General features: G+C 33.3%; 1 protein-coding gene across 42 annotated transcripts in view; it reads right to left on the bottom strand.

Moving 5' to 3' along the window:
- PPIP5K2 (diphosphoinositol pentakisphosphate kinase 2) overlaps positions 1–22,329 on the bottom strand; it is a 78,064-nt gene that overhangs the window by 22,571 nt on the left and 33,164 nt on the right. For all 42 annotated transcript variants that reach the window (XR_014309793.1, XR_014309794.1, XR_014309795.1 and 39 more), the window contains 7 exons: positions 17,221–17,362; positions 16,220–16,443; positions 10,510–10,637; positions 9,428–9,542; positions 3,837–3,944; positions 3,628–3,744; positions 532–699 (listed from right to left, as the gene is read on the bottom strand). Coding sequence is in view for 37 of the 42 variants with exons in the window: in XM_082723788.1 (XP_082579914.1) it covers positions 532–699; positions 3,628–3,744; positions 3,837–3,944; positions 9,428–9,542; positions 10,510–10,637; positions 16,220–16,443; positions 17,221–17,362 (1,002 nt within the window). In the remaining 5 variants the exon portion in view is untranslated. The remainder of the gene's footprint in view (positions 1–531; positions 700–3,627; positions 3,745–3,836; positions 3,945–9,427; positions 9,543–10,509; positions 10,638–16,219; positions 16,444–17,220; positions 17,363–22,329) is intronic.

Genomic DNA, 22,329 nt, shown 5'->3' on the forward strand with positions numbered 1-22,329 from the left:
GCCTTATTTAATTATAGACCTTAATACAAAAGGTAACATTTTCAACTATCTCCTCACATTTTCAAATTCCTATACTGATTTGTGCAATCAGGCTAACAACTTAGAATTTCATACTTAATTTACAGTGTCATTGGAATCAGTTGTTGTCAAGGCATTTCTGGTAGCTCCTCTCTACTTTCAGGCAAAAATTATTCTCTGCCTATTAAATCAGACTTTTAAAAAAGTTCTTTATTAGAATAACCTAACGTGACAGGAGAAAAAAATAGATGAGTTTTTAGAAAGGTCTTATTTTACTATGTCTACTCAACTTTGTTAGGAAAATAATACATAAAGCTCCAGATTCTTAAAGCTTTTTCTCTTTTTTAACGGCCTCTCTATTTTTAAAATATTAATTAGAGAAAGAGGCAAAGTTGACAATTAAAAATATGTTAGGTTCCCAAGCTCCGTAATTAAAGCTGTATTTTCTTTTCTGTTTTATTAAAATATAGTTAGTTTGTTTTATGAAAAACATGCTCTGACACATATACTTACTTCATTTGTAGGAATCTTCCTAGATCTTGGAAGTGGAGACTTCCTGTGTATATGAATTGGCTCTGATACCATAGGTTTGAACAGTATCACAGCACGATCAGTCTCATCTTTTTTAGAAGTATGTGGTTCATCATCATTATCAATTTTAAAAGATCTCCTGCCTTCATTCTATAAGCAAAGAATACAACATATAAAATTCAGATAAAGCAAGAGTCTCTTATGATAAATTCAACCACCAACTGTGAAGTTAGTTGAGGCACATATATAAGCTTGCTGATTCAAATGAATCAATATTAACTGAGTTTTTACAACAGCCTAATATTAATCTGGGTATCATAAGACAGATGACAGAGTTCCTGACTTTAAGAAATACACAGTGGAAAAATTAAACAATAAGTGACAATACAAAGTGCCACACAAAACCAACTGTTTAATTATATTTCGTCAAATGTCAACATAAGTAAGAAATAATAATAAGTAACAGTAATAAAGAACAGAGATCAGTTTTATTATACAGGAATATCATCAGTATAAGCACAAACTAAAACAGCATTTTAATTTATAAATTTCAGAACATTTAAATTATGTTCCAAATAGTCCCAACACATGTGATGATTGCATAAATAATCATATGATGACTTACTAAATATTTACTGGGTGTGTACCATGCGCCAGGACACTGATGAATAAAATAGAGTCCCAGATAAAAGATAAACAAGTTAAAAACAACTTACACCAAATATCTATCTATAATAGATAATAATAGATATATAATAGATATATAATAGATATAACTTGGAGCATAGTCATACATATAGTAAAACACATTTTAAAGCAATAGCAATGAACATACTAAAACTAAATACAATTACATTCAACAAATCTCACAAACCTAACATTAGTCAAAAGAAATCAGACAGAAGTACATAAAATCCATCATCAAACTAAGGAGTATAGGAAATAAAGAACTTCTTTAACTGGTTAAGAGATATCTAAAATCTTGATAACAATCATCACAGTTAATAAATCATTGAAATATTAGTGTGGGGCCACTATTATTAAATCTACTCAATACCATATTGGACATTTGTCATCATTCATAGATATGATCCTATCTATAGAAAATAGATATGATCTATTTTATATATATTATATATATATTTACATATATTATCATGGATAAATTATTAGAATTAATAACAGCATGTTAGTAAAGCTGTTATAAAATTTTCATACACAAATGAGTTAAAATTCACTATTCACTAAAACAAACAAAATGAAATTTAAATAAACCATGTATGATAGCATAAAAATATAAAGAACAAGGAATTAATGTGACAAAGAAGATACAAGACATAAAAACCCTTAATTTTACCAAACAGATACAAAAACAGCTAAATAAATTCAGAGCTATATCAACCCCTTGGACTAGAGGATCTACCACTGTAAGTTTATTGCCCTCAAAATTGATCTGCAGAATTTATGTAATCTCAACCAAAATCCCAAAAAGTTCTCTTTGGAACATTACTTTTTACTTTAGCTTGAGAATAAAGAAGTATTTATTTTTTTATTTTATTTTTTGGGGGGAGAGGGGCAAAGAGAGAATCTTAAGCAGCCTCCACAACCAGCCTGGAGCTGGACTTGGGCTCATTCTCACAACCTTAAGTTCATGACCTAAGCTGAAATCAAGAATCAGATGCTTAACTGACTGAGCCACCCATGGGCACTGTGAGTGAAGTGTTTAATAGCAACACTTCTATTCAACATCATGCTGTTCTAAGCCAGTAGCTCTTCATAAAAAACATATCCAAATGGCCAATAAACATATGAAAATTGCTAATCCTTACTGGTCAGAGGATAATGTAAAATTAAACCATGACAAGATATCACTATATAGCCTTCAAAATAGCTACATTAAAAACAATGACCATACAAAGTGCTGACAAGGATATGGCAGTATCTTTAGAAAACTATTTGATTGTATTTTCTAAACTTGAACATATACACCCTATGACCTAGCAATTTTACTCCTCGATGTATATCCAAAAGAAATGTGTACATATGTTCACCAAAAGACTTGTACAAAAATGTTCATGAGGGGCGCCTGGGTGGCTCAGTGAGTTGAGCCGCTGCCTTCAGCTCAGGTCATGATCTCAGGGTCCTGGGATCGAGTCCCGCATCAGGCTCTCTGCTCAGCAGGGAGCCTGCTTCCTCCTCTCTCTCTGCCTGCCTCTCTGCCTACTTGTGATCTCTGTCTGTCAAATAAATAAATAAAATCTTAAAAAAAAAATGTTCATGAAAGCAACTTCATAGCTTAAACTAGAAACAAATAAATGATCAAAGTAGAAGAGATGAACACATTGCACTGTATTTATTTATCTTTATTGTTGCCATGTAATCCTACATGACAACAAAAATCAAAAACAGAATGGATATATTTCATAGACATAATGAAAGAAAGAAGCCAAACCCACTCACACTCCCGCAAAAGCATATATTTTGCGATTTATAAAAAGTTCAAAAATAGGCATAATTCAAACATGGTGCTAAAGTTGATAACAGTATGTATCTTTGAGGAGAAGAAAGAGAGGTTGGATAGGGAGGGGGGCATACAGGGGTCTTCTGGAATGACGATAATACGCTACATATAACCTGCCTGGCTATTTTGTAATTGTGTTCATTCTGTAATACATCATTAAGCTAAATCATAAGTGTATGATTTATCAATATGAATTATAATTTAGTGATAAGTTTTAAATTGAATACATATTTAACTTTGTAAGGTTAGTGTAAGGATTAAAACAACAATAATTTGTACCAAGTGCTCATTAGCACAGTATTTACCATGCACTAGTCCTCAAGTAATACAACAACCAAAACTATAGTTAAGCATTCTAAATACTGGTCTTAAAAATACAAAAAATCTAAATAAAATATAAAAGTCTAGTATGCTTAGAAATGTTGTCTGCCCAAATCATACATTTATATCATCTTGCAACTTGGTAGTTGAGGTAAGAATTGAAGTATATTAACAGGAAATTCTTACAGAAATCTAGAACTATAGTAACCAAACACTGCAAGTTTCATCTTTATTACCTCTCTTGAAGCTGGTCTATATCCATAGCCAGATGGTAAATTTTTGTCTTCTTCACATCCTTTAGCTCCTGGACTAAAATGTAATTCAACATGAAAGCGTTCCTCCGAGGAAAGATCCTAAAAAATATTATAGAACATTTCCAAAATGAAAAACTACAGGCTACTTATTTACCTCTGATAATAACATACAAATCAAGAACTCTTGTTACCTTGTTAGGATCTTCATAAAGCATGATCACAATCTGAGTCATATAATTGAGTTCATTGACAACATTTAAGTAATCCATAGCTCGTTTCCACTGTTCATCCTTTGATTCCTGAACAAAAGGTATAAAAGCATTTTTCACATACCACTTTACTTGAAAGTCACTTTATTTTCATTATGGTAGTTTGTTTAATCCTGAGTGATACCACACAAACAAGGTAAATTCGTATATGCTCAACCTTTCAAAATAACTCAACTATACTTAAGTCTTGATAAATTATTTATGTTTAGCTAAAGTATTTTAAGAATCTCTTATCAGCAGTAATAGAAAGTCTAATGGTGACTTTTTAAATAGCTTCTAGAAAGTAAAAATAAAAATCTCTGAAATACAAAAGCACATTGTATTTTGAGGCTTAGTAAGGGGCAGTGTGTTGTTAAACTTAACTCCCAAAGTGTGGAATCACCCTTCATAAACAGAATACTATCCTCTAAAAGTAGAGCTATTTTTCCCAGTATTAGATAGTCAATGTATGTAATACACACTTATCAGTAAATATGCCTCATTATACTGCAGTGGTATTTAAAATAATCAGCAGAAGGTGGAATATTTACAAGTTTGATTAATCTTATCATCTCTTTCATCACTCCTCCATCTTCATTTAGGTAATCATTGGTATTTAAACATATAATCATATAGCATGAGAACTGAAAGGAATCCCAGAGAAAATGTACTACAAGCATTTGAAGTAGAAAATTCTACCTGAAAAGGCAAAACTACTCAAAGTACAAAGTCTACAGTCAATGCGCAACAGGGTCTACATCACAGAAAACTTTCCTGCATTTCATATGTCATAAACTTTAGAAATAAATGCATACAACAATTTTTTGCATACAGTAAGAGTATACAATATTTTGGACTTCAGAAGATTTCTGTTGTTTTAAAAAATGAAATTTGACACACAAAAGCCTAAACTTACAAGATCACATGTTGATTACTTATTTAAAAAAACAACAACAAAATCTCAAACCAGCATGTATTACTTTTCGAATTTAGACATTACACATCTCTGAGGAAGCATTCCCCTTTTGAAGTTTCTAGAAAAGTAAAGTTAAATATACATCACATAATTTGTATTCTTCCATGTATACTTAGCATCATTTTAATAAATGGATATCCACACCTCTAAATGCTCTAATGCAAAGCCATTAGGGAAGCTATTCCCAACCTAAGCAACATTCCAGAGGAAAAAACTGAGTCTGTGTTTGTTTGCATGTGCCTGCTTGTGTATTTGCGGTAGGAATATATGCAAAGATGTATCTGCGTTTTTTTCAAAATTGGTAAGGGAGAATATTAGCATAGCATTTGAGTTTCACTAAATGTGAGTTACTATAAATAATGGATTTAAATTTAATACTAAAAATTTTCAGTAGGTAAAAAGATAAATTAGAGTTTGTGATCCTATATTATTAATGAAAACACCATCTAATAATATCTAATTCAGTATTTCAGTTATAGATTCTCCTAGGTCTAGTCTAATGAACATATGAAATTAAATAATATTTAGTAGCATCTTCCTGAACACAATTAACATGCAAGAATCTATAAAATATCTTTTTTAAATTAAGTCTTATTAAATACATTCCCTGAAATCTTACTTACAATCATGTTTCCTTAACAAACACCTTTTTGAATAAAATCCATTATGGAGAGCTAGATTTTACCCAGTTCACACTGAAAAAAATAAAAAATTTCAAGTGGGGAGAGACTGAACAAGGTTTTAAGATACCACTTATAGGGTCTTATAAAGGTAACATGAACTGCAATAATGAATTACAGTTCAAATAAATTAATTTTTTATATTAGAAAATGGGACATCATAATGATATTAAAGATCCTACATGTATTTACTAACATGAAAAATAATTTTTTTGAGATCCTGGAAGCAGATTTTTAAAAGGATGGAGCTGTTCAGCTTCTGTTTTAAAAATGTAGCTGAATGCAATATATACTCAACAAGCTCTAATTCTACTACCACTACCCTAGTCCAAGTTATACCTTTCTTCAGGTCACTGTGAGAGAACTTCCAAACTGGTTTTCTCACATTTACTCCAGACTATCTGCTGTCCACACAGCAACCAAAGCCATTTACTTAAAAATGGTTTCCCAATCCCCTTAGGATCATCAAGGCACTGGCTCTCCAATCCTATCTGTTGCCATTTCATCCCACTGCTCACTAAAATGCTCCACAGGCTTGTTCTGCTGGCTCCTGTATTTTCCATGCTTCTTCCACCTTCTAAATAAGTGTATGAGTCAAAAAGGAACCACATAGGAGAAGTAGTTTTTCTCCCCCAAAACAAACAATTCCATCATTACTACTGGATAAATTAAGTTCCTTACTTGCTAATTAAGTATCATTTTTTCCTACAATTTCCTTTATTAAAGCTCAATAATGCACATATGCATGCAAGGAATGTCACTTTGCTATTCCTTAATGGGACAAAGAAACTGAAACAAGGAAAAACATAGGAATGAGAAAATTTGATGAGAACAGAGGACTGAAATAATTTTAGGATAACTTTAATATTAACTATTCATCAAGGCTAATGATAAAATTAAGAATCAAGAGACTAACAGGGGCGACTGGGTGGCCCAGTGGGTTAAAGCCTCTGCCTTCTGCTCAGGTCATGATCTCAGGGTCCTGGGATCGAGCCCTGCATCGGGTTTTCTGCTCAGCAGGGAGCCTGCTTCCTCCCTCTCTCTCTGCCTGTCTCTCTGCCTACATGTGATCTCTCTGTCAAACAAATAAATAAATACAACATTTTTAAAAAGAGACTGACCAATCTTCATTATATATCTAAATGCCCTTTATTAAAAAGATAAGACAAAACTACATTTTCTTTTAAGAACCACTTTGTTAACAGATGTGTACGGATGTGTACACCAATACATACAGAGAAAATTGAAGGAAAATTCTTATTTTTTGCAATTTTAGAGATGGATGGAAATATATCTCTATTATATAAAACACAATAGAGTGAAATTTTTTCTAGGTATTCTATAGTTTGGGTGTACTGAGAAACCAGATATTAAAATTTCTAAGTCTCTTTTGTACACTATCACTTTCATTACCAATCCCTACAATGTCATTTTATCATTTCAATTACAAACTCCCTGGGAACCTTATTACTAGCTACCACCTTAGCTATCATTTGTATATTGGCTTCCTAACTCTGTACATTTAACCCAAACCTCTATCCTAACATATGAATATACTCAAGCTGTCTAAACCTAAACTCATTATTTTTCCTTCTGAAGACCTGATCTTCCTCCCAAGTGTTACTTTTATCAGTGAATGGTAGGATCATCTACCAAATTACCTACATTAGAGATACAGGAATCTTTCTTGACTCTCTCTTCTTTCTCACTCTCCATACGTGTGAGCACTGGAAAGGTCCTGACGAGAGCGTTAGTGAAAGCCTAACAGGCTGGAGGAGGTTGTTGGTGAGGGATTATATAATGGTAAGAAAAATGTTACTGGAAGCTACAGGAAAATGAACTCCTGCTATGTAGTGGCATAAAGTATAGAAAACACTAGCCTGTAGACAGTGGAAAATAAATAAGAAGTATTTCTAATGAACTAGTTTTGGAGACTTTTAGGACAAGTGCTGAACATGTCACCAAGATTCTTCTCACTGCCTGTGATAAACTAGGAGAGAGATAAGCTACAAGGAAATTGTCAATTATAAAGAAGCTTGCTGGGTCTAAAAATAAAACTGTTTCTCATTCACAGCATTTTCAGGTACCAAACGATGCTGTAATTAACAGACTTTCGAGAAGAAAGGAACACAAGATTGCCATAACATAGTGCAATTATAAAAAACACTTGCTAAGACCTCCAAAAGCTGTAATGAGGTGCTTCACAGATCTTCCAAAGAAACACACTTTCTCGGGATCCTAGGAGTATATCTCCACATGCTCAGTATTAAGCAATAAGGATTGCTGAGTGCCATCCCTTAGTAACCACATAAGGAACCCAAGGTAGAAAGGGCTATCCTTAAGAGATCTTTAGTTTTGGTGTGTTTAATTACAGTATATATTCTAAATTATTCCTTTTTTTTTTTTGTTTTTTTAAAATAACACCACCTGAGCTAAAAATAAACATATGTTTGGAACCCCAAACTTCTCTGGGAAGGAAGCAGGTTGAAGAAAACTACTCAACTGCAAACATGAGCTACTTTTTATTTTAAAGGAAGGAGGACCCAGATGAAGCAATCAAGAACCCAAATTATGAAGCCATGAGCCATTGAAAGCAACTTCCTGGCAGTATGACAGAGGCCTAAATAAAGAATAGGCAACATGGACCTGGGGAGATTCGCTAAATTGCTATGGACCAGTGACTACAATGCACCTTCTGTTTTATCCTCTTTTGAAAAGTTCATCTACAGCAGTTATCTTATGCCTAATGCCTAACCCATCACTGTATGTTGGATATTTGAAGGATAGATAATTGGTCTCTTCAGTTCATAGGTCTTTGAATTAAGATCGAATGCTCTTGAGCATTCAGGAGTTGTGTCCAAGGAACCCTATCTATATCTGGACTTGACTTAGATGAAGAAACCTGGGATGTCAAGTTTATGATGTAATAAAATAAGACAGGTAATATTGTATGAGAGATTAAGTGAATTTTGTATATAGGAGAAACATGGATTGTGTATTCAACAGACAGATTGTGATGGATCCTATTTTTCAAAGATGGCCACCAAATGTATCTAATCCCAAGTACTCATCTTACAATGTGACAGTGACACTCCATGCATATAGTAATGTAGATCTATTTCCCCAACCCTTGAATTTGCATGAATCTCTATGACTGCCTCAACCAATTCAGGTCAGTAGAAGTGACAGTATGTTACTGCATAAGCTAGATCATAAGAAAGTCTTGCACATGCTTGTTCCATTATGAAACTCAATCTTGGAACTCAGCCACCATGTTTTGAGGAAGCAGGAGGTCACACGGAGAGGTCAGATATAGGTATTCTAGTCAACAATCCCAGCTGAAGTTCTAGCTGACATACAGCATCAAGTACCAGATGTGAGAGGAAATCTTTTAAGTTGATTCAAGCCCCTGCCATTGTCTAACTGCAACCTCATCAGAGACCCAAAGTGAAACTGCCTAAGTGTATCACAGTCAATCCTTTAAACTGTGGGAGATAAAAGTAAGTGTGGCTGTATTAAGCCAAATTTTGGTATGACTCACTACTAACTAGAGATGAGAAGCACAATATCCAAACAAACACTAAGTTCTTTCTACCCCCTAAATAACTCAAATTCATCAGGTTCTTTTTATCTAATTACCACCAGTCTATAACATTACCTAAAATATTTTATGCAATTGTTTGCTTAAACTTCTCCAAAGGGAAGAGAACATGTCTTTATCCCCAACATCTAGCACAGTGCTTGGTGTATAGTAGACCTTTGACAAATGATGGTAAATGATCAATTACTGAAATTGCACAGTAAAAACTGGTACTAGTGATTTGATTATGAGTTCAAGGAACCATACTTGGTAGATTGGAATAGCTTATTCTACTTACATTGCATAAGGCACCATAGCGAAGAATAGAGAGCAAAGAATGTACATGACTTTCACTGGTAAAATATAACCTGGTACGGACATGACGTTCAGGAGACAGAACACCTCTGGAATACCTAAAGTTAGTAGCAGACAATGTTAGAACATAACCATCTAGTCAAACATTAAGTATTGAAATTATTTTGTAATGGAATTTAATCTTACTAGAAGTAAAAAACTATAATGAGTAAATCTATCCCTCTTCCAACCACAACTGAGGAGTTATCTTTTTAGATATTCCTCTAACATGAAGATTAACTAGAACTAACTAGGATCTCTGAAATTAGTCAAAAAAGACTTATTAGTTTGGAGCTCCTGGGTGACTCAGTGGGTTAAAGCCTCTGCCTTTGGCCCAGGTCATGGTCTGAGGATCCTGGGATCGAGCTCTGCTTCGGGCTCTCCGCTCGGCAGGGAGCCTGCTTCCCTCTCTCTCTCTCTGCTGCCTCTCTGCCTACTTGCGATCTCTGTCAAATAAATAAAATATTTTAAAAAAATTAATATTAGTCAAATTCACTGTAAATAGATCATTTTAGCTCCTCTAATAAGAATGACAAAGGTCGGGGACACCTGGGTGGCTCAGTTGCTAAGCATCTGCCTTCAGCTCAGGTCATGATCCCAGGGTCCTAGGATTGAGCCCCACATCGGGCTCAGTTGGAAACCTGCTTCTCTCTCTCCCACTCCCCCTGCCTGTGTTCCCTCTCTCACTGTATCTCTATCAAATAAATAAAATTCTTTAAAAAAAAAAAAAAAAAGATTGACAAAGGTCATAACCCTAAAGAAGCTCACAGATATTTATCTTGCTGAATGGGGTACACACTGATGATCCCATATGAAAGATGACACATGTCCCCTTTCATCTCCGTTCTTCCTCAGTTTGGACCCCTAAAGAACCTTGGTTGGAAGTTAAATGTTAGCAATACCTCAGTAATCCTTATTTCCACAGTGCACTAAGCAACACATTCCTGATTTCTTCATAGGAACATTAGATTTAAAGTATGCAAAAGCAGGTGCCTATAGATTTACAATACCAGTACAGTCTCTTACACGGGGTGGAGTTTATTTACAGTGTCATCATCTTGTGTCCTCTGGAGGTCTGAGCGAATTTTTCTAACTAGAGGAGTACAGTAGCCTTTGGCAATCTCCAGTTTTTCAGCTTTAGTTATACCATATTCCTGAGCAGAAAATAATATCATTATTAGAAAAAGGGTACAATGACAAAGCACTCTAGCAAATGCACTGCTTATTTAAAACATCCTAGGTAAGAGACAACTACCTTTATTAAGCTTCTTTTTTTGAACATTACAAATTTCTGAGTTTACATTTTTTGCAACTGCAAGTATACCATCCTAAAACTTCTAAGTATAATTGGAAAGACTTTTTTTTTGGTAGAATGGAAAAAGCAAGTAATTTCTGAAGAAGGGAGGATGAATGAATGAATGTAATATTAATTGACAGTAGTTTGACTCAATCATAAGGTTTTAAATGTAGAAACAATCCTAAAAAAAAGATGGACTAAGGACACAAACACTAGAGCACAGAATAATAGTCAATAAACCTATGAAAAGAAATACAAATGAAACCATGAGATTTTGTTTATTCAAATGCCAAAGATTAAAAAGGCTAACAAATTACTTAAAAGCCTTTTGCTAATGCTTTGAAAGTGGTGAGCAAAAAATGTAATGTAATTATATTTAATGAGTTCAGTAATAATTATGAGTTAATCAAACTTACAATGAGGTTTTACAATATGAAGTGTTAAGAAAACATAATCATAATAATAATTCTAATAAAAATTACAGTTCAAAGAAACAGGTTAGAAAATGACCTGATGTATAAAGAGAAAAAGCTGTGATATGTGTGTAGATGGAAAAGAGGGAGAGGAAGAAAAGCCGAAAGTGAGAAAGGGAGGGACAGAGACAGAAAGGAGTGCAGAGAGGAGGTGGGAATAAACAGGCATACCCTCTCTCTCCAAGTTTATTCTAAGATATCCTGAATTTAAAGACTACTTCCTGCTATCAGATACTTCCCAAATAGCAAAAACTCTATATGGATAATAAAACTGAGAACTGTCAAGTAAAGAAAAGGCTGACTGATTACAGATGGAAGGCCCATGAAAATAGAAACTTCTTGGGTCCCTTTATCATAAACTAAAATTTGGTTGGTTCAACAGTCTTGCCAATATAGATGACTGTGAACAGAGTATGTAAAAAAGATATATATGTAATTGTGTAAGTGTAAATAAAAGGAAAATACTGGAACTAAAAACCATTAGGTGAAATTTTTTTGTGTTGTTAGCAAGGTATGAAGAGACAGATGCTCTCACACTGTGTTTACCTGGAAAAAAAAAAACTAGTGAAAGATTTCTGCAGCTACAGAAACAGTCTTGAGTATATGTAAAGACATGTGAAAAGAGAGTGAAAGAAATGAAGAGTCCAGATTCCCAAATACGATAAATTGGTTAAATAAATAAATATCATACCATTACCCATTAGAAATAATGATGTACATATAGCTTTAATGATATGGAAAGAAGTTCTTGGTGCTAAGTGAAGGAAAAAAAATCAGGTAGTAAAAGAGTATGCTTTTTCTGGTTCCATTTGTGCAAAGAATATGTTTGTTATATGTATGAGAAAAATTGTATCTTCATGAATTTAAGAGAAAAATCCTTTAAGAATTTTCTAAAACATTAAAATGTTTTCCTCTAGTTGGTAATATCACAGTGACTTCTACATTTTCTAATTTTACACAAACATATTAATTTTGTAATAAAGAAATTTTTCCCTTTAACCAACATACATGTTTTGTTCATCTGCCACCACCAAGTAGGATCAAATAATTAATTGTTTAGATACCCCAGTTCTCACGTGTAATTACAACATTTCTGCCATAGATAGAACTAATTAAAATACCAGATGAGGCTATCTGAAAGCTTATTATGTGGTTATATTTAATGAGAGTATCAATGGACTTTATATAGTAAATGCTATTATAAACAATTCTCTCCACTTCATAATCCATAAATAACTAAACAAATTGTCTTCAAATGCTCATAAATGTGATCCCAGTTAAGAGAACCTTAATACCAAATTTAGTCTTGAGAGGTTCTTATCTGCTGCCATAACATCATGACTATTTTTAAGCATCATTTTTAAGACACGGCCTCTATTTGATGAAAATTGAGACTAGTTAAAAAGTGGAAAGTTAATTCTATCAAAAGAAAAATATTTATAATAATTAAATTAGTTTAATTTAAAATAAATAAAAGCAATAAACTGCATATTTAAGCTTAGTTGTGATTAGAATTACATAATTCACACAGTGTACATTTAAGAATTAATCAATTCAATGTAAGCACAGAAATACATTTTTAGAGGCATAACACTTTGAGGTATACCAGTGCCTATACCCATTTTTCTTGCAGATAGTGATATCCTCAATCTAAATTAACCTATTCTAAACTAGTCAAAATTCTACGTTATTTGACTGAATAATCAAGTCTCTAAGCTTGAAATAGTCTTAATTTCCTTGAGAAATAAGTAGGCAAAATTTTCATTTTTTTCCATTATAAACTACAGTTTCATCATAATTACCATAAATACATTAATAACTTTTAGTTTGTTAAGTAACTGGAAATAAATGTATTTCATCCATAGTTGTGGATTTAGGAAGGCTAACAAAGCAAAATAATATTTACTGGACTGAATTCAATACTCCATTAAAAAAGAAGAAATCCCAAGTTTCTGCCACAATAAGGAATATCAAACCAAAAAGTTAGGGAGGTAAACCCAAAGCTGACCTCTACTCAAGTTATAATCTCAGAACTACAGAAAAGCATATTTAAAAAAAAACCTCTGCTTTCAAAGTTACAACTTTTCCAAAATGTAATTATAAATTTACCAAAAATAAAACAGATTCTTGTAGACAGGCAAAATGTTGTCTAAAGAATCCAAAGATTTGGATAAGTAATTTATCCAAGAAAGAAATTTTGGAGATGTCTTCAAGTAAATTCTCAGACTGCTGAGATCTAACCTAACTACATCCGAAGACAATTACTGTAATAAAGACCGAGAACAGTTGAGCATGACAAATTATCTTAAAAGATATATATGATGCTTCAAATCCCCAACCCATTCTCATTTTTACTGATTCTTAGTACTTTGAAAAATTCGTTATAAATATTTAAGCTATAAGGAGATGGTAAGAAGTTTCTTCAGTGATTTAAGCAATACACCTAAAATACATAGATACATAGGAGAAATTAACATCTAAAACCCTATTAACACTTGAGTATCTTTTTAAGCCCAACTCTGAGAAACCAGGCTTTCATGCCCAATTCTAGAATGTTTAGTATACAGAACTGAGAGGCACGAGGTTACATAAGTCATGTAACAAAATAGACATGATTATGCTAACAAATCACTTGTGCAGTTAGCCACCGAGGAGCTAAGTTTAGATATACTGAAAGCCTACTCTGAAGAATGCATATAGCCACCCTAAATATTTAAGACTGCCTTATATTAACAGTTTACCTGTTAAAAAGCATACTTTTAAATAATCTTCACTGATGAAATGAATATAACTAATATGCACTAAGCCTGGACTAATGTCAAAGCAATCCAAAACATCCAGTGGATGAAAACTTCCAGTGCAAACTAATTATATGGTTAGCAGAATCAACAGCGACCATTCCGGGGCGCCTGGGTGGCTCATTCATTTAATCATCTGCCTTCAGCTCAGGTCATGATCTCAGGGTCCTAAGATTGAGCTCCACCTTGGTGTCCCTGCTTAGTGGGGAGTATGTTTCTTCCTTTCCTTCTTCCTCTCCTCCCTTGCTCATGTGCTCTCTTTCTCTCAAATGAATAAATAAAATATTTTAAAATAAAACAAAACAAGCCAGCAATCATTCTTGGAATAGTTGATAAAAATTTGAATCAACTTTCTTTCTTGAATTTCAAAACAAAGATGACTCTGACTCAGTAACTTCAGTTATAATCAAACCAGTGTTAGCTCAATGACTGTCTATACATTGCAGCTAAAACTGAGTTATGCAGAATTTAGTGTGTTCACTCTGATGATAATCTTAAAGCATCTTACCTGTCATAAAACTCTTTATTCTGTAAAATTAAATTTCTCTTTTGCATTTTTTTTTAAGATTTTTAAATCTATTTCAAAGAGAGAGAGAGTACCTATGCCTGCAGGGAGGGGCAAGGGGAGACAAACCAACTCCCCACTGACAGATCCAAGAGTCCAACACGGAACTTGATCCCAGAACCCTGAGGGCATGACCTGAGTTAAATCCAGAGCTGAACGCTTCAAAGACTGAGCCACCCAGGTGCCCTTAAATTTCTCTTTTGCAGAATAAAAACTCTCTTCCATTTAGTAAAACAGATCGTCAAATAACAATTCCTTGTTTGCTAAGTCAAACTTTAAGTTTCCTAAAAGGCCCAAAGTATATTCTTGATATGTGACGTATTTTTATCTTCTTCTTTAAGAATTCATTTTGCACATCACTGGATCATACAATATACTTAAGATTGTCTATATTACACATCTGACCAAACAAGTAAGCAGTGTTCTCTCAGGCTGAAAGAATAAGCTAATCTTTAGCAGGTACACAAATAATTATAGGTAAGTTGTGTACTGTCTGAATTCCCAGTTTTTTAAGTTTGTAGTTTTTCCTGAACTTTCTGTGAAAATTAAGGGACACTGATACTATTTGAACCATTTTCATACGTATTTTTAAGTAAGGCTACTACTTCTGTTCAGCATCTTCATATTTTTCAGGTATCCCATTTTTTCCTTCTATTTAACTTTGATTCATAGGTAGAATATCTGATATACTCCAATCTCTTCTTTATAATATCCAAATAATCTTTTGTCATTGAGTAGAAAACAGGTCCCAAATTTAAGAAGAATTAAGGAGTACCAGGGTGACTCAGTCAGGGGTCTGACTCTGGATTTCAGCTCAGGGAATCTGGAACCATTTTCCTTTATCATGTTCTGTATTTCACTTGTCTTGTCATTTGCCTCTTTATTTATCAATCTGATTCTCTGCCTAATTACATTTCAATTATTTGAATTCTGGTTACACCTTTATTTTTATTCTCCTATAAATGAAAAGACCCATGACTTGCACCCTTCCAATAATAACTTACACCTTGACCTTCAAATAATTTTTTCAAGGGGCACCTGGGTGGCAATTAAGTGTGAACTCTTGATTTTCGCTCGGGTCATGATCTCAGGGTCGTGAGATGGAGCCCCATGTCCAGCTCTGCAATGGGTGTGAAGCCTGCTTAAGATTCTCTCTCCCTCTGTCCCTCCCCCGTTCTCTCAAAAAAAATTTTTTTTTTCAAACTACTTGCACATTTTTTTTTCAAAATACTTGCATATAGTACATAATAATATGGAAGTATGTGGGGAGTGGGAGAAAAAGGTAGTTGTGGCCCTATGTAAATTTTGCAAGTCTATTTAATTATGTGCAGGTATTTTGAAAAAAAAAAAAGAAAACTTTTTTATTGCATAATAAGTAGTAATTAAACTATTAAACTATCATTGTAATTAAATTATTAGAAAATCAAGTAATGATTTAATACAATAAAAAGCTTAAAATATAAGTCCATAATTACTTAACTTTCCTTTAAAAGTTATGGATTTTATAGAGAGATAAAAACCAACTATCTTTTTTCCAGTGACAGAAATTTTTTAAAAGAATCTAAAGAACACTCTAAGAAAACTGATTCCTAGATTTACTTACCTGAGGGATAACAATATCTGCTAATGCTTTCGAAAGCCTGTATAATTCCATTGTATTTTCTAATTTCAAGGAACCATTATGCTGGACATCATATTTTATACAGTCATATATGTCAGGGATTTTACTAATGTCATATCTTCCATTCTTTGTTTTAAAGTCTTTCTCCAACTTGGACCATCTACGTAGCATAAGCTCTAATGTTTCACTGTGGTAAAGCTGAATATCTAAAACAACATAACAGATGTAGTATTATTAAACTTAGAATCAGATTAAGGGAATATACTAAAAAGCTGATAATTAGAAACTTTTAAAAATTGCTAATTAGAAACTTCTTTTAGTGTCAGAGGTAAAACTATTAAGAAAGTAGGGAATGTTATCATAGTTATATACCATTTGCAAGTATTTATTTTGCAGACTTTCAAAGAGTAAATAATTGGCTTAGGACTTGGGTTAAAGAAAAGACCTTCATGTTACACACTTCAATAATCAGAAGAAAAAGAACAATTATAACAGGCCTCTCTAAGACTATTTACAATTCTAAATTTTAAGTACCATTCTTTCTTACTAGATTCACAGAACTAACAACAGAATAGACACTCTTTAGCAGAAAGGAACCTTAGAAATTAAACAGTTCAAAGGATTTATTTTTACCGGGAAGAACTCTAGATTTCAAAATTGCTCAAGTTATAACAAAGCTAATATCAGAGTTAGAGCCCAGATCATCTTCCCATGTTTGTTTCTGATAAGATGCCTACTTGCCCATTAACTATATGACAGTGCTACGGGATTTATCAAATAATAATATTTTATTATCTTTTTCATGTTATCATAGAGAAAAGAAACTGTAACCTAGCTATTATTCTTTTGCTGGATGTATGTTCACTCAGACCTAGAACAGTACGAGGCTTAATTTTAGATTGATGTATCTGGTTTTAAAATGTTTATTTAACTGGATAATAATTTTCATTTGTTTCATGTCCCAAGGAATACATAATATTTACCTGATGATTTGGGATCTTCCATTCGATGTCTGATTTGAGAAGTCAAACTTTGTATCAAGGAATAAACTTTGTCACAGGTTTTCACAGGATTTTTAATTAAATGCATTGATTTAATTAAAGAAATGCTTCCAGATGGAGTAAGCTACAAATGAAGAAAGTAAAAATTTTACATCTAGTTAAGCCTAATTATCCAAGAGAATAACACACAAAATTTTCCAATAGCTGGAGAATAATTCTATATCATAAATTAAGATGACCCCCAAAATATAGTAATAAGATCAAGAAGGAAATAAAAATTTCAGAATTTTATGTTAAAAAAATAGTAAATATTAGGTATCATAAGATTACTCACAGAGAAAATTTCGCAGAAGTACTCTCACTTACAATGAAATTTTATTCTAACTTACAGTGACAAATTGCTGACTCAGTATGGTTTTAACCATTCAACATATATTTACATGCAATAACCCTAAGACTCTATCACTATCATTATCTTTTTTCCAGATGAGTTTCTTAACAGAGGTTAAATGACATGCCTAAGATCAAACCAATAGTAGGTCAAGAATGAGAGAAAAATGGGCCTCTGGGTGGCTCAGTGGGTTAAAGTCTCTGCCTTCAGCTTGAGTCATGATCCCAGGATCCTGGGATTGAGCCCCGCATCGGGCTCCCTCCTTGGTGGGGAACCTGCTTCCCCTTCTCTCTCTGCCCGCCTCTCTGCCTACTTGTGATCTCTGTCCGTCAACTAAATAAATAAATAAATAAATAAATATATCTTTTAAAAAAAAAAGAGTGAGAAAAAAAAGCAGGTGGTCTGGCTATAGAGCTTGTCCTCTTAATGACCATGCTAATGCTACCGTGATGAGATTTTCCTGTCAACAAAATCTGTTAGGGACAACATAGTTTCAAATTAGTTTTGATATTTAGCATGGCAAGTTATTTTATCATTAAGAAAGTTTCTTTAAAGTATGTAAATTGAATTTCACTTCTTTTTATTATAAACTAGTTAGTTTGGATCAATCCAATCACTGAAGAAATGTAAGAATTCTGGGCTAACTTCTGTATTTCTGCTCTAAGGTATCTGAGAAATAGCATAGTAAGAAATTGTGGCAGCCGAACTCATAGGTCAGAGATACAGAGAATGATCCTGGCATTTAGGTCTATTTTTGTACCAGAGACATTTATTGAGTCTGAATAGATAGCACAGAGGTGGAAAAGAGGTTTAATAGTCTTATTAGGTTAAGAGGACCAAAGTGAAGTACAGTGTTCCCAAAAGTAGAACTCTGGCAAACTATACATTTAAGGTTTGAAAAAGTAAAGATGAATCAGAAGCAAACCAATCCATGACAAAATGCAGACCAGGTTCAAGTGAACTATTAGCTCTGAAAGACCTGTTCTGAAATTGGATTAAGGCAATCCTAGATTGTTGTACCAACAGGTACATGGCAGGAACAAATTAAGAAAGCCATATAGGAAGATGATAATATAATCTTAAGCTAACTTTATTTCCACAAACAAATATGCATCCATTACTCAAGATACTCAGGCACAAAAAAAAAAAAAAAAAAAAAAAGATAACTCAGGCACAAAAGAAAACAGGACAGTATGAAACTCTAGGTATTAGATTTATTAAAAACTAAAAAATGAGGAAAACACTAATTTGTAAAGATACAGGCACCTTATGTCTACCACAGCATTATATAAAATAGCCAAATAATGGAAGCAGTCCAAGCGTATACATATAGATGACCAGATAAAGGTATGGTGTGTACAAACACACACACACACACACACACACAGGAATATTATTCAACATGAAAAAGAATAAGATCTTGCCATTTGCAACATAGATAAATGTAAGGAGTATAGTGTTAAGTGAAATAAGTCAGAGAAAGACAAACACCGTATGATTTCACTCCTATGTGAAATTTAAGAAACAAAACAAATGAAGAAAAAAGGGACAATCAAAACAACCACTCTTAACTGAAGAGAACAAATTGATGGTTACCAGAGGGAAGGTAGATGGAAGATGGGTGACTAAGACGACACTTAGGAGTACTGAGTAATGTGTAGAATGTTGAATCTATATTGTAAACCTGAAACTAATAAAACACTGTTAACTATATTCGAATTAAGAAAGAAAACAAAGAGTAAAAAATTAAACACCTGAAAAATGAGGAAACTTCCTGTGTTCAAAAAGATAAAAGAATACACTAAAAATAAAAAACTGCAAATGACTGAAAAATGACAAATTCAATATTAAAATAGCAAAAAGAAATTTTAGAATTGAAAAATACGCTGGTTAAATTAAAAGCACATAAAATACAGCCAAAGGCAGATTTAGTAAATTGGAAGACTGGTGAGAAAATTTTATCCATAATAAAGCATAGAGACCAAAGGATAAAAAAAAAAAAAAAAAAAAACTTTTTTTAAAGGATAAGAGAAGAGAAATTTCTAACAAACATGTATTTAGAGACCCAGAAGAAGGTAAGAAATGCCACATTAAAAGACAAAAATCAAAACCACAAAAACAAGTTCCCCAAACTGAAGCCACAGATACAAGAATCCTAATGAACTACTAGCAGAATAAGTAAAAAACAAACAAACAAACAAAAAACGATCTAGGGGCGCCTGGGTGGCTCAGTGGGTTAAAGCCTCTGCCTTCAGCTCCAGCTTCATGATCTCAGGGTCCTGGGACTGAGCCCCACATCTGGCTCTCTGCTCAGCAGGGAGCCTACTTTCCCTTCTCGCTCTGCCTGCTCTTTGCCTACCTCTGATCTCTGTCTGTCAAATAAATAAAAATTTTTTTAAAATTAAAAAAAAAAAAGCAATCTACATCTAAACATGTAACAGAATAACTGCTGAAAATCAAAGGCAAAAATGTTAAAAGTGGCCAGAAGGAGTTACTGAAGAATAAAAATTAATTAACTAATTAATTAATTTTTAAAAAGATTATCTTCAAAGGTCTAACAGTAAGATCAACAACTGACTTCTTAAGGGAAATACTAGAAGCTACAAGATGGTCTAACAGTATCTTCAGTGCAATGAAAGAAAATAAACGTTATCCCGGAACTCTATACCCAGTGAAAATATCCTATAGAGTCAAGTTGAGGGGTGCCTGGGTGCCTCAGCTGGTTAAGCATTCAACTCTTGATTTCGGCTCAGGTCATGATCTCAGGGTTGTGAGATTGAGACTCACGTCAGACCCTGCTGCTGGGCATGGAGCCTGCTTAAAATTCTTCCTCTTCCTCTGCCCTTCCCTTACCCTCCCTTTAGAAAAAAAAAAAAAATAGTAAAGTTGAAATAAAAACATCTTCAAACAGAAAAGAATTCACCACCAGTAGACTGATACTAACAGAATTAATATAGTTGTTCAGACAGAGGGAAAATGGTCTTAAATGGAAACTATGGACTTCCAAAAGAATAAAAGGTAATTAAAAGGGCAAATGAGAGGCGCCTGGATGGTTCAGTCAGTTAAGCCCCCAACTCAATTTCAGCTCTGTTCTTGATCTCAGGGTCTTAAGCTCAAGCCCCTCCACACCGAGCATGGAGCCTACTAAAACAAATCATAACAAAACAAAATAAAAAACCCAAAAAAGGGCAAATTAATGGATAAATCTAATTAAAAACTCCTTGCATAAAAGAATAACAAAACGACATTGTACAGTTTAAAATACACAAAATTAAACAATATTAAGAGCATACACGTTACAGGTAGGCAAATGTTACAAGGATTTTAAGGCTTGCTGCTAAATGTATGGTCTCAGAACTAGGCACTGGCACAAACTGGAAGCTTATTAGAAAGCTGAATCGTAGTCCCCATCCCAGATAGGATGAATAAGAATATGCATTTTTAATAAGACTTCAGATGATTATTATGCAAGTTAACGTTTGCACAATATTTTTCTAGAATCTGTGCATTGTCCAGAGTAAGAGCACCATGTATGTAAACATTTGACTTTAAGAAGTCATAGAAGTGGGGCACCTAGGTGGCTCAATGGGTTAAGCCTCTGCCTTCAGCTCAGGTCATGATCTCAGGATCCTGGGATGGAGCCCCACATCGGGCTCTCTGTTCGGCAGGGAGCCTGCTTCCTCCTCTTTCTCTGCCTGCCTCTCTGTCTATTTGTGATCTCTCTTTCTGTCAAATAAATAAATAAAATCTTAAAAAAAAAAAAAAAGTCATAGAAGCCTACTGTTATCTCTGGGGTAATGACAAAACAAAAAATAAAATCAAATATAATTTTTAAGCTAACAGAAATAAGTAAGTAAAAAGTACCAATTTCAACAAAGAGAGAAAAATTAAGGCAGTATAAATGTAAAGCCCTTGAAAATATAGTGGATTCATATCTAAATTTACCAATAATTTATACTGTAAATAAAAATGCCCTAAATATTTTCATAATACATTTTTTAAAATCCAGCTATATGCAGATTACAATAGATATATCTAAAAACGTAATTAAAAAAAAATTTCACAAAGACTTAAAGTGAAAAGATAAAAAAGATACAAAAGTCAAGACCAAGTAAGAGGGGAAAAAGTGTTGTTGCTTATGTTAACCTCAAATGTTGAGGCAAAAAGTACTGGTGGAGATATATCATTTCTAAATTTGTGTCTGTCCAACAACATGTCATCAAATATGTAAAGCAAAGATTAAGAAAACTACAAAGACAAGGAAAATCCACAGTTAGGGAAATGTTCACACACAACAACAACAACAAAAACAACAACAACAAATTCAGGAAGAATTCTTGTTTTTACTAAAATGGTATAAAGTTTAACTCAAAATGCCATAAGTTTGGAAATTTTGAAAAACAAACAAACAAAAAACCCTCTGAATAATCTATGATCAAAGAAGAAAAATCAAAGGAAATTAGAAAATATCCCAAACCACACAAACCTCAAAATTTATGCATGCAGTGCTAAAGAGAAATTTATAGCCCAAAGTCTGTATTTTAGAAAAGACTGAACATTCATGAGTTAATAAGCACACAGCTAGTGACATGAGTTTACAGAAATAGAAGGAATATAATATTAAACAAAAATTAATCAAATGGAATAACAAGTACATAATAAAGAGGACCAACAAATCAAAGATATTTCTTTAAAAGGAC

The sequence above is a fragment of the Mustela nivalis genome, assembly GCF_964662115.1.
Source record: "Mustela nivalis genome assembly, chromosome: 3".
NCBI lineage: Eukaryota > Metazoa > Chordata > Mammalia > Carnivora > Mustelidae > Mustela > Mustela nivalis.